Here is a 15,699-nt window from a genome sequence, read left to right as displayed (position 1 = left end):
GCAGTCAGTGATAGCAGGAGATGAAGTTACTGTAAAATAAAAGCAGCGTTTTGTAGAGCAGGTGCCTGCTCTGGCATGGCAGGCTGCAGCCGTTGCCCCGAACAGGACCTTGTACAGTTGCGCTCCCTGGTGCTCAGTACCTTCTTACCTTCCTTGCCTTTGGTTATTCTAATCTGAGGCATTAAAAAAAACAGGAAAAATTGAATATAATGGACTCATTTTTGTGAGGACAAAAAGAGGCTCAAAAGCACATGCCCATTCTTCTGGCTATGCTAAATTTGAGAACAAAACCATACTTAAATAACAACATATTTTTTTCTAAAACAGTGCATGTTAAATAATAGCTGAAGGAAATATGCAGGGATTAACTTGAAAACAGATGTTTATAATGATTCAGTGACTTATGTTAAGTACATTCCCAGACGCAATTAAAACAGACTTCTTCTGAATTTAAGGGATGTGTTGATAAAACTGATAACATTCTACATGATCCTGGAGGAGGAAGTATGAGCTGCAAGCAGGCGTCCTCCAGCTGAGATCTCATCAGGTCTGAAAAACTAAGAGAGGTCACACCAGGTCACTTCTTGTAATGGGAGACCCAATGTTTTTCCAGGCATAACCATGTCCTGCAAGGAGTAAAGCCGATTATTCAGTGGGTGGCACGTTTCCCTTCTGATCCTTGCTGGGGTTGCACTGCAGCATGTCTTGGTGTTGTCTTCAGATCCAGTTCACTTTCTGCATTATATGATAAAAACTCCTTCTAATCATGTTAATTCTCACCTTTGTGTGAATTTATATTACAACATGGTATAATGATGTAAGATAAAATATTGTAACTATTTTTGCTTTATGTCAATATGGAGAAAATTCTACTTCAAGAAATAAATTCAGTGGATGTACATATACAAAAAAAAGGTGCCAACAAAAGCAATACATTTTTCAGGAGATAGCACTGTAGTTTTATTTGACAGCCTTTTTTCAGTATTAAAGCCCAATTTCTCTTTGATGCTTTACTTTAAAATAAAATGTATTTGCCAAGTAAAAATGTTACTGTATTATTTAGCTTTCTGAGGTCATATTTATTGGCCTTATTGGGGGTTTTCCAAATTCAAAACGGATTAGGTGCATTTTCTTTTCATTTCCCAGCAGTACTGAGATCCCAGTAGACTGTAAAGCCTGCAGGTGTAGAGGGACAGGTGTCCAGCATCTGTGCTGAAAGCTGTCTCAGGGGAGATGCTGTCCCTGACTGCTTCTGAATAAGGGCCTGAAGGGGCTGCCGAAGGACCTCCTGTGCGTTGGTGGAATATTCACTGATACAGATGTTTTGCTTCTTTTCCTCATAGTTTGTTTCTGAGGGGCATGACAACAGTAAAAGCAATTGACTGCTGCATTGCTTACCAGTTGCTTCATGACTGAGGAAGAAAAATAGGGAGTAGCCCTGATGCACTTAAGAGCATCTTTGGTAACACAAAGTGACTGTAAGATTTTACCTGGGCACCAGTTAATCTGACTTGTCTCATGTTACTGTATGGGCTTAAGCAAACTTTCCCTGCACTGACCAGCCTTGCAGTCAGTGGGGTGCTGCTGACATCCCTGGCTCATTTCAGTATGTTTTGCCTGTCACCCACTTCAGATATTTAATTCTCAATTTCTTCTATTTTCAGGGATGTTCTGGTTGCGGAAAATGTGATTGCAGTGGAGTAAAAGGGCAAAAGGTAAGTCAGCTCTGTCCATTTCATTTTCTTGCTTATTTCAACCACAGGGTCTAAAATCTACTGGGAGTCACGTGAGCCATTGGGTTCAGCGAAGGCTTGCACTGCCAGGGAGCATTGCCAGGGCCAGGCCAGTGCCAACAGCAGGGTTTGTGAGCAGCAGCCATCTCCGCAGAGGGCAGGAGGGCCAGGGCTGGGGGGCAGGTGAATGTCCTCACTGTGGAGTGAAGCCCCCAGCCCGATGTGGCCGTGCCCTCGCTCTTTTCCCATCGAGTGGGATGCTAAGCCATTGCTCTCGCCTTTCCCTCACCTCATCTCCAGCCTTTTCAGTGGGTAGCAGGGTTGACATCCTAACTATCTCTGGAAGAGAGGCAAGCAGTTCAGTTCAGAAATGCTCCTCTCCGCATGCCATGCAGATTGCTCTCCAGGATGGCTGTGATGCTTCATAATCAATGTACCCTGGCCAGGGTTAGCCCTGGGAGTCAAAGACTTACAGTAGGAAGAGGGAGGTTAATGATCAGCTTAGATACAGAAAAGTGTTGCAGGTCAAGAAAAAAAAATATTTAAAACTTTTGACAGAACCTTGCAAATGAGTTTTAGAGTTCCCATTCTGTTATCTAAACTTCTATATGAAACAAAAAAAGGCACTTTAAAGTCTTCTTTTAAAGCAGTAACAGTGAAGAAAAATTACAGTGCACTTAAGCATTCCATTAATTCCCCCTGTTAATTACCTGCTTTTGTAAATATTATAGACCTTCAACCACTCTCCTTATCTCTTCTGATTTTGCTTGTAGAGATTTTAATCTATGATGTGTTCTCTTGTGCATGCAAATGTGCTGTACATCTACCATTCTAAGTTAATGTAAACCAGTTTTATCATCCTCTGGTTGCTTTGGGAATGTGTTTCAAGGTAAGTTGTTTAGGTCACCCGAAGGAATACTTAGAAGAGGTGGGGGGGTTGTTTGCTTTAATGTTTTGGGGATTGTTTTGTTCTTTGAAATAAATAGACAGCTGGTGTTCTGTATTGTCTGAAAGGCAATAGCTGCATATTTACGGATGATGGATTTAAGAATGTCTGTTGGTGGCTTTTCTTTGGTGTTTTCCAGAACTAGGAATGTTAATTACTTAATTGGAGGCCCAAGCAAGATAACTTTCTTTGTAACAGAGCATAGATGAATTTGTGATACAGATAAAAAATGTCAAGGTCCGCAACATCATTCAGATGGAGTCTCCTTTTTTTAATGACCCAATTATGTCTGTTTAATAAAAGTCAACTATATATTGAAAACAAATACAGCAAAGATTTGGGAAAGGTTCAAAACTCTGCATTTATTCCTTGATAGCTTGATCTTATTGTTCAGTAACAAGTACAAATGAGTCATGGCAGAATGAAGGAGACAGGTTATAACCCTTTCATTGAAAGACATCAGTTTTCAGTTCATAGATTATGCCAGCATCTTGTAACAAGATAATTTTAAAAAATAATAGCTTGGGGAAATAAATAGTATGAAGCCTTATGCTTAATTTATTTCCAGCTGTGTTCCTGTCTGTTTGCTAGAGCTCTTGCTGGAATTTTCATTTGCGTAGTCCAGAGTCTCAAAATGTTCTTTTTAAAAGAAATAGATATGATGATAGATGCTAGAGATAGATGCTTGCCTGATATGCTAGAATCCAAAACTACCTCACATTAATGTAGGCTGTTTAAAAATGTTGATGAGAGAAAAATATCAATCCATAGTAACAGAAGACATATTAAGTACCAGTGTGTCAGTGTACTCTCCACTCTTCCTAATGGGTTCCATCACAAATTTCTCTGACTTTAAGCAGGTGTATAATGAAGTATTCACATAATTTTAGACTTTGTAGGAAATGCAGTTATTGACATTAGAGACATCTGGACAGGTGAATGTCTAGTTATACCTAGAAAATGATAGTCAAGAAAGGCATTTGAAGGTATTTGGGAATGCATTTAACATATATGAATCTGGTTGAGATCAATGCTTACTCATTATGTTAACTCTGTTTCAAACATACTTAAGATTTTGAACAGAAAACTGATTTTTTTTAAAAATCTGCCCACTGCCCTTCGGCCCTGTGTAGTTTTTCATCCTGATTCGTTATGTTTGATGTCTGTCTAGAATAAGGATAGCCTGCCACTTGGTCCCAGGCCTGGAGACAGAACCTGGTGAGGGAAAGGGGAGCATCCTTCCTGCTTGCCTCTGTAATATTGCTGTAAATGGTGTTTCCAACGAATGCATTTGGATTTGAAACATGTCCCTGCTAAACCTGATTCCCATTAACACACACATCAGTAATGGTACCTGTTACTTCAAAAATCTGTGTGAATATTTCTTAATCAGAGGACAGATTAGAAAGACTGATTTTAGCCAAGATCTGGGCTAGGAGAAGGCTGCTGTGCCCAGCTCCTGTGGTACCCCAGGAGACCACATCAAAAACATCTGCTCTCCACTTCTCATGTGGGAGGACATATCCACTCTACCCTCCATCATCCACAGCCAACATTCTGCCTACACTGGAAACCCTTTTGATCTGACTTCCATGTCATGCAGAAGTGCATAAATGCTGAAGGGCCTTTTCCAATCCTCCCACACTCTTCAGCAATCCACCCACACCACTTCATTGCCATGGGAGCTCCGGGAGCTGCGGAAGTGGGTGCTGGGTTTACTCTTTAATGCCTTAATTATTAACATCTGGAGAGATATTTCCTACCGTAGTGTGGGAAGAAGTTCCAGACCCAGAAGTTGCAGACTGGGGTTCAATTAAAATTCATTTGGCCAAATATTCATTATCTCATCAGAAAAAGTGCTGAAAATGGTATTTGACTTAAAAGCTGTGAAATGCCCAGGAAATAGTACCCAAGAGCATTTCAGACATGGAAGAGTAAATCACATTGCCATATTTTTCTCTCTCCTTTGACAATAATTTCATCAATATGATGACCCTCTTTAGAGTACATTTAAAATATTCTCTCATCAGACTGTTTCCATGAAAATTGCATTTCTATGCCAAACTTCTTTAACATGACTCATATGTTATCAAGGGCATATAATTGACAAACTCTAAGGGTTTTCATCCCTTTCAGAAAATTCAGAAAGTGAGTGTAATTGCAACAGATGGCCCTTATCCTTTAAAGCCTTTATTATTACACTGAACATCAAGCTGTATTTTTAAGCTATATAATGTCAAATATCACATATTTGCCAAACAAAAGGTACAAAAATTTTAGAAAAACATAGTATTGCTAAAATAACAAAAAATACCTTACTGTTTTCCATCAGAGAGATTAGCCTAAAACATCTTCATTTATTACCTCATACTTTTTATTTGGTTTTCTGCAAAATAACTTGACTGTTCTCTTAAACCTCACTGAAGTGTGAGATCTGTTTAAACTGATTAGAGTTTTGAATGCTTGCCTGCATTTTATTGAGCTACTCACAAGAAGACTGAAGTTATGTTTTCTCTTTTATGCCTACCTAGATTTTGAGAACAATTTCAAGCAGCTGTCGAGATAAGAAGTGCTAGCCGTTAGTGCATGCAGAAAAAACATGTTAAGTATTTAATTACCATTCAGAACAAAGACTGCACAGAGATGAGTGAAATTCTCCATGCACTGACTTTTTCTAAAAATCTTCCTTCTCTCATTCATGACCATTTGCACTACTTTTACTCTGTATCAGAAACATGTGTAAATGGAGGCAACACTGGAACCTTGCTGTAAGTAATACAGAATGATTAATCTTCTTAGACTTATCAAGTTAGAATGCACTGAAGTATAAATCCTCATTCTTTAGTATAAGTATTTTATGATGATTTCACTGTCTCAGCATTACCCACTGAAAGCTGAAGTCAACAAGAGTATCAAACATGCTTTTGTCATTGAGCATGAAGCATTGCAATTAAAAAAAAATCTTTGCTAAGTAGAAGATAAGAATAGAATTAACTCTTAATGTAACTGCTGGTTTTGAAATTTTTATTGTTTGAAAGCAGGAAAACTTGAGCAAATAATTTTATTTTGGTATATATTTTTCCCTTATTCTGAGACTGTATCTGTATTATTATACCTGCATAAATTTGAATTATCTGTTTGCCTTGATGGGTGCATCACCCCTGTGTGGATTGACCATGCTGCAGAAGTACACAGACTGGCTTTGCTTAAGGTATTTTGGATCTGGAAGCCAGGTAGCTCTGGTGTAGACAGAGAGTCAGTGGTCTACAGCCTTAAAAATCACAGATGGTTTTGGTGTCTGCAGGGGACTGTGCTTCTGCCTTTGCTCTGTGTAATGAAGAGTTGACTGTGTCCCTGCATTTTTTTTTAAGGTTTACCGGACTGGGAGGACCCTTGAGGGTTTTCTGTAATTTTACATATCCAAAGATAGAACAAAAATATTTCTAATATTGATGATTTGGCACAATATAAACCCCCCTTGTTGGAGAGAAGCCCTAGCAGTCTGTGGGAAGATCACTATTAAGTACTTTGTGTTTCCATGAAAATATATCAGAGGCAATAAGTCAGTTCATTTAGTGGAGCAAATCAGTAATCATTAGACCTATCTTTTCATAGTCAACCTTTATTAGACTTTTTAGAATGAAGAATGTTAATTTTTTAAATCAATTTTCATTGACACTGCTTGGTTTTAGTAAGCACTGCTCAATGTTCCTATTTAAGTCCCCTGAGAACGAGAAGACACAGTCTTAAGCTGCACCAAGAGAAATATAGGTTGGATATTAGGAGAAAGTTTTTTTATGGAAAGAGTGATATAATACTGGAATGGCCTGCCCAGGAAGGTGGTGGAGTCACCATCCCTGGATGTGTTTAAAAAAAGACTGGATATGGCACTCAGTGCTATGATTTAGTTGAGGTGTTAGGGCATGTGTTGGACTCGATGAACTTGAAGGTCTCTTCCAAACCAGACATTCAGTGACTCTGTGAAGTGGCTGCTGTAGGAATATTGAGTCCAGCACCAGTTTATGCCTGAGTTGGAAAGACCTTGAACGGGAGACAGTAAGGAAACCGCAACCAAATAATGTACTCTGGAGATGGCCATAAAGTTGGAAAGAGGGATGACAGGCAATGTGGGAGGCAAAATGTGTCTGCAGTCTGGAAAAGGCTAATAGATAACATGAAATCATTTAATTATGTCTGAAAGGGCAGACTTAGAAGACAGTAATAAAATAAGCAGAGATACTGATCAGCTGCAGATCTGATGTTCTAGAGGGAAACTTGTGCTTCATAAATATTTTTGAAAGTCAGGATATCATCACAATGCTTTTTGTCAATTCTGCTTTGACAATAGTATATTTTTATTGATTTATCCCTTACTCTGAGAGAAATAATCTTTTAAATTCAAATCAGGGGAAAAGAACATCATGTTTCATGAAGAGAGCTGCTATTCTTGAAAAGAACAAAATATCAAACAGCTTTGAATAATATTGACTATGATATGCTAAATGTTGATGTTTTCTACTCTTTCCCAGCTGTCAGACCTAACTGCTAAGTGGCACCTGAAACCATCAGCTTTTCTTAGTTTTAAATAGTTACAGGAACCATTTGTCCCAATTGTCTCTGACAACATTTTCTATGTTAAGATATATTTTTGCACTCAGTACAGTGGGTATCTTTGATTAATACAAACCAGTGGATTACACTGAACAATTTATGGAAAGAGGGCTATAAAAGCAGTAGTATTATCTGCTGACACATGCTCATATTTAGTTTTCAGAGCTGTCTTCTGAAAGTATTCACTAAGTAATATTTCATTTGGCACAATATGACCTTTTAAGCAGCTGTTGCTCGATGCACTATCTTTGATTTTAAGGGTTGGCAAAATGAGCTCAGGCTCTATTCTTCATGGAATAAAGCAAGCTCACAGGGCTTAATTTTAAATTTGCACAACTGCTAGTGTATGCCTTCATTATGGTTTCTTGAAGGATTTCAGGGCCTTAGCTTGATCTGAAGTATGTCAGCCTCCAATGAATTACTCAAGTTTCCCCAGTGTGAGATCAGAATAAGATATGAAAAGATGTGTAAGATCTCTGCTTCTCTGAAATCTTCGTGCTCAGGAGATGGAGCTGCCCAGTGCCTGTGCAATACCTGTACATAGCTTGAAAACTTCACAGATTTAAAATTATATCCATACAGGGTATATATTTATCTACTGGCTAGATACTGATTACAAAACTTTTGTCCTGTGCAGTTTTTCAGTATCTGGTCTAATTGCCCACTAAAACTCTGTGATGCTGCAGGGGTTTGTTGGTGCAACTTAGGAGTCTGGGACAGCAAACCCGGGGCTACAGACGTAGCTGCATTTGGTAATTAATCCTTCAAGTTTTTAAAATCATTCTGCTCTTCAATTTCTATTGTATTTGCTCAGATCTCAGACCAAGACAGACATTAAAATAGACAGTTCTGTGATATGTCAGTTCCCATACAAGAATTTAATCCTTGATGCACTTAATAATCAGTTTCTGTGTACATTTTCTCTATAGCAATAGCCACAAGAAGTGACCTGAGTATATAATTATCACTAGGGAACCAGAGTTTGTGGTAGTCTTCTTAAATCACTTTCTGGTCTTTCTAGCCAAGTGCAAAAAGTAGTTTGGGAATTTTTTTTTTTTTTTTTAATCTCATACCTCATGGTAGTTAGTTGTTTGCTTCCTTTCTCTCGGCTACTTCTTATTTCAGATTTTAGACTTATGCTTTCAGAGAAAGGTCATAACTAAGATTAATCACTGAAAACATCTGCCATATGATGTTTGCTTTCAGAAAAGCAGATCTGGATTTTCTCAAAGTTTGGATTTCATTAAGGAAGGGTAAAAAGCCAAATTTTATACAAAATTCTCAAAACCACTTTCAGCAGAAGCAATTGCAAAGCTTGTAACAGTATATGCCTGGAAGGAGACAGAACACTAAGAAGCAGCATGAAAGTGGGATTTTCAAAGAGGAAACCTGAAGTAGCTGCTAAAGGAGTAATAGTGGAGTACTTTATCACACAGGGAAGTTTCTAACCTGCTGGAGAACATATTTAGTTTAGCCACAAAAGAAGATTAATATCACAGTAGGAGCAAAAAACAGTTGGGAAACCCTACTTGAGAGATATTGAAGAGGATTTACATTTCTTTTCAAGTAGCTGCAACACCTGAAAATGGCTACAGAATAGTTGAACTACAGATAACACAGCAAAGAGAATTCAATTAAATGATGAAAATAATGACTAGCTTTCAGTAATAGATAAAGTGTTCTCTTATATAATCTTTAACAGCAAAAGAAACGCAAATTCAAGGTAAAGCCAAGGGAAAAGAAACTTTGAGTTCTGTCTGGAAAATCATGTTTATATCTCTTAGAATATTTAAGAGTGATTAGAATGGCAAAACGTACTCATAAATTTTGTAGCTCTTAAAGAAAGCATGTGACAGCTTCCACCGAAGTTCATCTGGAACATTTTTAAATGTATTGATATGCCAACAAAAATAATTCTCACCAAGGCTTGAGTCAAAGTTCAGTGTGCACAGTGTACTGAGCTGAGTGAGTGAGCACAGTCACCAGCATCAAACGGGGTGTCCTCTCACTCTTTTCTCACTGACTGTAAACACATGCAACCAAAGCATTTCATGGCTATTTAGCAGAATACGTAAAGCCGTGAGGGGGTTTGCTAACCCTTAATTTTGTTAGGTTTGCTCGAATGTGAAACAAAGACTGAGAGACTGAAATGTCAGTAGTTAGGTGAAATAAAGGGAGGAATAGCAAAGGCTTGTATAACGAGCAGTGAACGGAGAAGCCAGTGCTGCCTCCATCTGTATTGCAGCAAAGTTAATGGGACAGTGAGTTAAGGATGAGACGCAAACTTCGTTTCTGTCTGAAAGTGTGGAAATAGAGGCTGGAAATCCATCAAGGACGCATTCAGCCCCGTAAAATTCCTATTAAAGGATGTCTGTAGGAAGTTCTAGTATTAAATGCAGTGAAATCAGTGTCAGGGAAGCAGAACTGAGTGACACCGTTTCCCTCATCAAAAAAAGAGGGAAGGTAGCGTTTGTGAAGCTCTCCAGAGGATAAGCTTTAGGTTGCAGAGCTGCCTTTGCCCGCTGTCTGTCCCTGGGCTCCATTCAGGAAGCGCAGGAGAGGGGCGCGAGGGCAGGGCCGTGCCCTGGGGCTGGCAGTGTCCCAGGAGCCTGGCTGTGTCACTTCCCCGCGGGGTCCTCTGGGTGGCAGTCAGACATTACGGATGTCCTCTATTCTACGTGTATTCTACGTGTCCTTGTCTTTTTTTTTTTTTTTTTTTTTTTTTTTTTTTTTTTTTTTTGGTCAGAAAAACCTTAAGGCCACCTGCTGAGCAACACACCAACTTCAGGTTGACACTTACTGACAAAGATACTGACATCCTCTACAATGTCACAATAAGAAAGATACTTGTTTTCATTATTGTTAATAATTATTGCATCTTTGTCAACTTTATTGACTTAGGCTGAACAACCCTGGAGGTATTACAAAAATATATATTGTTGCGTCTGTTTTACAGTGGATCTGGTTGAGCTAAGAGACAATAAAGTGAAGAAGCACTGATTGACACAATGTTGTCTGCCTTCTGATATTTACATGATTACAACTCAGAAGCCAGAATATTTCCTCTATTTTGTGGAAGGGTATTTTACTCCTGTGGAACTTCCAAAATGTTTAAAGCTTTAGAAATGCCATTTCCAAACTGACCCAAAAAAGCAGCTAGACTAACACTGTCTCAAATAGTACTGTCTGTCACATGCCCTCAAGATATGAGTACCTCATTATGAGAACTTTATTGCAGTCCGTACTGTCTAGGACCAGCTGCCCATGTTTTTACTATTTATGGAAGAGATTATTTTCTGTAAATATGTCCATGACGAACCTTTGGCAAGAGAATAAAACTTGCATGTAATGTCACATTTCATTCCCGGTCTAGGATCTGAACAAAAATAAATTAAAAACCCAGAGAAGTTTAAGACCCTCTTTTCCCCCCTACTGTTTTATCTTTAAATGTGAGACATTAAACAATGCCAAATGCAAACAAATGCCAAATAATTTCATTAATGAAGTAGGAAGGGCGTGGAGCATTTTTACCCCTTATATTCTTGGACCTTCAACACTGGAAGTGATTTAATACAATGTGTAATAAAACAAAGGAAGAGTTACTCAGACCTAATGTGTTCAACAGATGATTAAAAGGGGTGGGAAATGTAGCACCCTTTTGATTCAACCTGTATGCAGGTGATAGAACTTCCTTTTTCTTTTTACAGTGCAAACACATTTGTCCTTCAAACATCCTCTTCCCTTATGTTTCTTTGAGGTTCTTGTCTTCCCCTGAGTGACTGTAGCTGATGAGAAGAGGCTCCTTGACCGATGTGCAATAAAAGATTTAAAAAATAAAATAAAATTGGAGAACCTCACGTGTACCTTTGTGAAAAGGTTTTTGTGACTTTCTTGTGAAACATCATAAGCTGTGTTATTGTGTTGGGCTTTTTTTCCTTTTTTTTTTTTTTTTTAATCAAGAAAATTTTAAACATAAAGACAATGAATCACATACTTTGCTGTTGAACTTTCAAACTCTGTGCAGTCAGACTTCCACAGCTGAAGATAAAGTTTTGTTTCTGTCAGTTGTCTTCATCTCTCTCATTTTCTATTTCTGTACTTCGTGTACCATACTCTCAATCATGCTATGAATAAATATGTACCTCCTCAGCATCCCAGCTACTTCTGGATCTGTAACATTTATCTGTGCTGGAATGCAGTATCACAGAAAGCATACATGAACCAAAGACATGCAAATATAAGGAATATTGATAGCTTAAGGTAAGAGTGTACATGGCTCAAGAAGTCCTAAAATGTGAACTTTGAGCAGCTGCATCGAAAAAATCTGACTACTACATTTGGAAAATTAGGAATAACTATGGGTCAAGGAAGGAGAGAAATTGCATGAAGAAGACTTCTAAATTATGTAGGGAGAGGCTTACTTATAGTTGGTTTAACTGAAATTGTATGATGTTGATAGGGAACCAATTGCTTTGCACCAATTAAATTATATCCATGATTGGCTTTTGAATATTAATTTTACTTCACTCATTTTACTTCTTATTCAGCTTCTGAATTTCTTTGAGACACACTGTATATCCATGTACTTGAGCACCAGCTAAGCACGTAGATACTGATATGTAGGGGAAAGGATAATCAAAGATTGTTATTTCTATTTTTATACTCCTGGGAAACACTTAGCAGCTTCCTGAGGAATGTTCTGTGCAGCCATGAGGTGCCACAGAAATATGGTTTTGCTCTAAGCATTCTTTAGAAGGCAGAGACCCAGGCTCAATCCCTGAACCTTAAACCTGAAAAGCCCTGTAATTAAATGCTTATATCAATGGAGTCACTACTGGAGGTTTGGGCTCATCTTGTATCAAGCTGCAGAGGTTCTTCAGTGTTGTAAATTCATGATCCATTAGAAAGGATACTTTCATAGTAGGAGAAAAGTAATCCTCTCAGAGAGTGAAAAAACAGAGTGAGATTTGGTGATCAGGGTGCCTGCCCTATGGTATATGAACCTGTATAGGTTCCCATAAATTAAGGATACAGCACTGGCTTTTGCACCATAAATAGGTGCTTCCCAGTGTCCTCCCCTCAAAATGCAGCCTGAGGGCTCATTTGGCTGTGGCACTGAAGGAGTCCCACAGGTGAAAGTCACTGGGGAGGGAGCAAAGGGCGAAGGAGATGCAGAATGAACACCATGGCAAAGATAGAACAGCCCTGGTGGTGCTTGAAGTTGTTCAGGGCTCAGCCAGCCTGCCTGTGGAGCTGTGCAGGTGATGTGAAACTGTCATGGCTGCTCCTTCTGCTAGTCATGCCAAAATGCTGCACTCATGTTTCCATGGGACTGAGTTCTTTCAGATGCTTCCTGGCAATGCAGGAATCCAGATTTTGCTGACTCTTCCCCCTCTCTCTGCCTTAGCCCCTCTTCAATCCCACATACTGTCAGGAACTCAGCCCCAACTTGGGTGAGCCAAGATCTTTAGAGAGCTCCTACACAGATTCTTTGCATGTCTGCAGAGTTATGTTTGTGTAATTAATTGCTTGTTACTTGTGTGGCTCCAGAATTGTATAGCTATGGTGCAGATAGATTCTGCTGAAGAATGTGCAGTGGGAATTTTGTAATGTTAAACATGCTCAGTGCATTTGAGGACACATGTCCTGTAAGCATATAGCAGTAATTCTGCTTGACTGATATCCACTTCACACTTTCAATAAAATACTGAAAATGCTAAGTGCAGCTGAGGACAAACAGATGACATTTTTTGTGCATGTTTATTTTATTCCTGAAATATATTCAGGGCCAGTGCTCCCTCTGGTGGTTAAAATTACCATTTTAATAAAGAATTTGCTATTCTTTGTGTCTTCTCTAATGTTACACTGAATGACACTGAGCCAATTACAATTCTCTAAGACATGCTTAGAAGAGTGTGGAGAGAAACACTGTGCCTGCGAGCGTTACTCGGGTCGCACGGTGCCGTTTCCCGCTGTGGGCTGAAATTACCGGGCTAACACCTTGGAGCCAATTCACTGAGTGCTCCCAGTTATATCAGCTGAAGGAACAAGTACAGAGCCTGCATTCACCTCTCACGTGGCTGGGGATAGTCTGGGTAGAAACCATGTAGTACGTTGCAAGGCTGTTGTCCATTGCTGTGGATTTTATCAGGTCATACTGGAGCATCAAGGTGTGATGACTGTTTTGAATGGCAGGTTTTCCTGTTAACAGTCAGGCTCTTTTTTTGCTCTGTTTGGAAACTGTGTTGTCAGTTTTCATCTTGAAACAGTTGCATTTCTTTGCCAAAGATGCCCTTGGTAGAATTTCAGTTCAATGAATGTTAACTTTTGGGAACAGGACAGCGCGTGTGTTTGTGGGAAGAGTTCTGAGTTCATAACACGTTGGAGTCAGCAGTGACAGCGGTCTGAAGACAGCCCTCTGGCAAGACCAAGGATTTGTTGGCTCCCAGCTCAGTTTCCCTTGCAGCAAAGGCACAGCTGAGGAGCTGTGGTGGAGGAGCTCCAGCAAACCCCATTGCACTGGTGTGAGAAACTGCTCTTGCTGCCATTCCACCTTGTGTCCTTGTGTCCTGCTGTGTCCTCCTCACATGGGCTTTGGCAGCTGCCTGGCCACCTGGTGAGCTCCTCAGCTCACAGAGGCCAGACCAAGCTCACTCACTAAAGAAAAGGGAGTAAATTTAGTGAGCTGAACTGGCTGTGGGAATCATACCAGGTGGTGTGATCCCTTTAAGGTGGCACCATCCCTTTAAAAGGAGAAGAGCCACCTTTGCTAGGTAGATCAGTTTAGTTGCCTTGTGACATCTTTCCCTTAGACTGGGTTTTATGCCTTCTCAGCTGAGGGACAGACACGTGTCTGTCCTGCTGTTTCAGCTGCTGGGTGATCTCTGGCAGAGGCAAATATTAAGAAATGAAGCATCTTTCAAATGGCTACACATTGTTATTCACCATGTGCCTGAGTCTCTGGAGAGCCTGAGAACATCATATTTGTACAGACACAGACACCCTGTGAGCCCACACTTTGGGAAGCAGTTGATTTATATCCATTTTACCAGTCTCTCACGCCTAAAACCTCCTAGTCCAGCAGTCCCTAGGCAAAGTAGTAGGGGAAATAATTTATAATGGGGTGGTGATTATTTCCTCCCCCTCAGCCCTTGATATATTACAGCTGAATCTTCTGAAATTACGTATTTTATGGGACTCTCTTGCTTAGCAATCTGAAGTTTTTCCATGTGCCAAACAGCATTTCATGGCTAATTTTGAAGGGTAGGTGTCAGAACAAAAACATCAGTGCATGCAGTTAAGCTCTTAACAGGTTCATGTCTGTTTAGAAGTCCATTCAATTTTAATTTGAACCACCTAATGCAAAGGCATTTCACAAAAGCTGAGCTAACACAGACATTTTGCTTATTAAATGAGTGCAGTGGTGACTGAGCACTTGCTGTCTTTTTATGTAGCACCTCCACATTTCAGCAGTTGAGTGGCAGAATATTCATTTTTTGTGAGCTGAGTAATGTGTTCTCCTTTGTACTTTCTGACAGCTTGCATTGAATCAGCAGAGGTACAGATGACATGGTTACATCTGTTTTAATTTTTGAGTCTCATGAATTGATTTGTAAGAAGCAGAAGCTCTTTCAATATTACTTGCCAAGATTTTGCAGCTGTGAATATTGGAACTTGAACAATACTTAACCCTTGCAGTCGGAGTCTCATGCTCTTCATGCATCACAGCTAGAAATCTCAGTGCTGAGTAAAAAAGAAGTGGGGTAGCAGTGATGACCTGGTGCTTGCCAATTTATGCAGTGTATGTGCTTAATGAGTTGCAGCATAAATGTAGCACAAGCACTTACTCTTGGGTTGTTTGGCTGGAATATTGAATGAAGAAAGGAACAGACAGGCAAGCAGGGGAAGGATGCAACAGATCAAGTGTTTCCTTGCAAGGTCAAGGCATCTTCAGGACATGCTTATGTCTGTTCTGTATAGCATAATAAGTGATAGATTCATCTGATCTTGAAGTTCCAAGTAAGCCACTTTAGGTAGGAAAGCAGCAGTGTAACTGTTGTTACCTCAGTGATCTGTGGGCTCTGATCTACTCATTGACATTAGGATGCCCTTCAGTCATATGACTTTACAGTTTAAGGAATGTAGAGTTTCTGTACTCTCTTGTTCAGTGTAGATACTCTGATAGAATTTTACTGTAATTTAGTGTAGTATCATTGATGCAAAAAAAAATGATGGAAGTTTGTACTAACTCAAACAAGAGTATTGAAATAAAAGCTTTATTCGTTAGTCCTTACAAATGCTGGCACCATTAGTTTTCTAAGGCTGTTGTACAAAGAGGGAGACTGATACCTAAACTGAAGAAAGGGACTGGAACTCAGGAGACATCCCTAGGTCTCTTACTGGGTCTTG

At 39.5% G+C, this 15,699-nt stretch overlaps 1 protein-coding gene across 3 annotated transcripts in view; it reads left to right on the top strand.

Moving 5' to 3' along the window:
• COL4A1 (collagen type IV alpha 1 chain) overlaps nt 1–15,699 on the top strand; it is a 119,775-nt gene that overhangs the window by 47,136 nt on the left and 56,940 nt on the right. For all 3 annotated transcript variants that reach the window (XM_068180141.1, XM_068180139.1, XM_068180140.1), the window contains exon 2: nt 1,665–1,715. In XM_068180141.1, coding sequence (XP_068036242.1) covers nt 1,665–1,715 — 51 coding nt within the window. The remainder of the gene's footprint in view (nt 1–1,664; nt 1,716–15,699) is intronic.

Source organism: Anomalospiza imberbis, chromosome 2 (genome assembly GCF_031753505.1).
Source record: "Anomalospiza imberbis isolate Cuckoo-Finch-1a 21T00152 chromosome 2, ASM3175350v1, whole genome shotgun sequence".
NCBI lineage: Eukaryota > Metazoa > Chordata > Aves > Passeriformes > Viduidae > Anomalospiza > Anomalospiza imberbis.
This window is presented reverse-complemented; position numbering and strand designations above follow the sequence as displayed.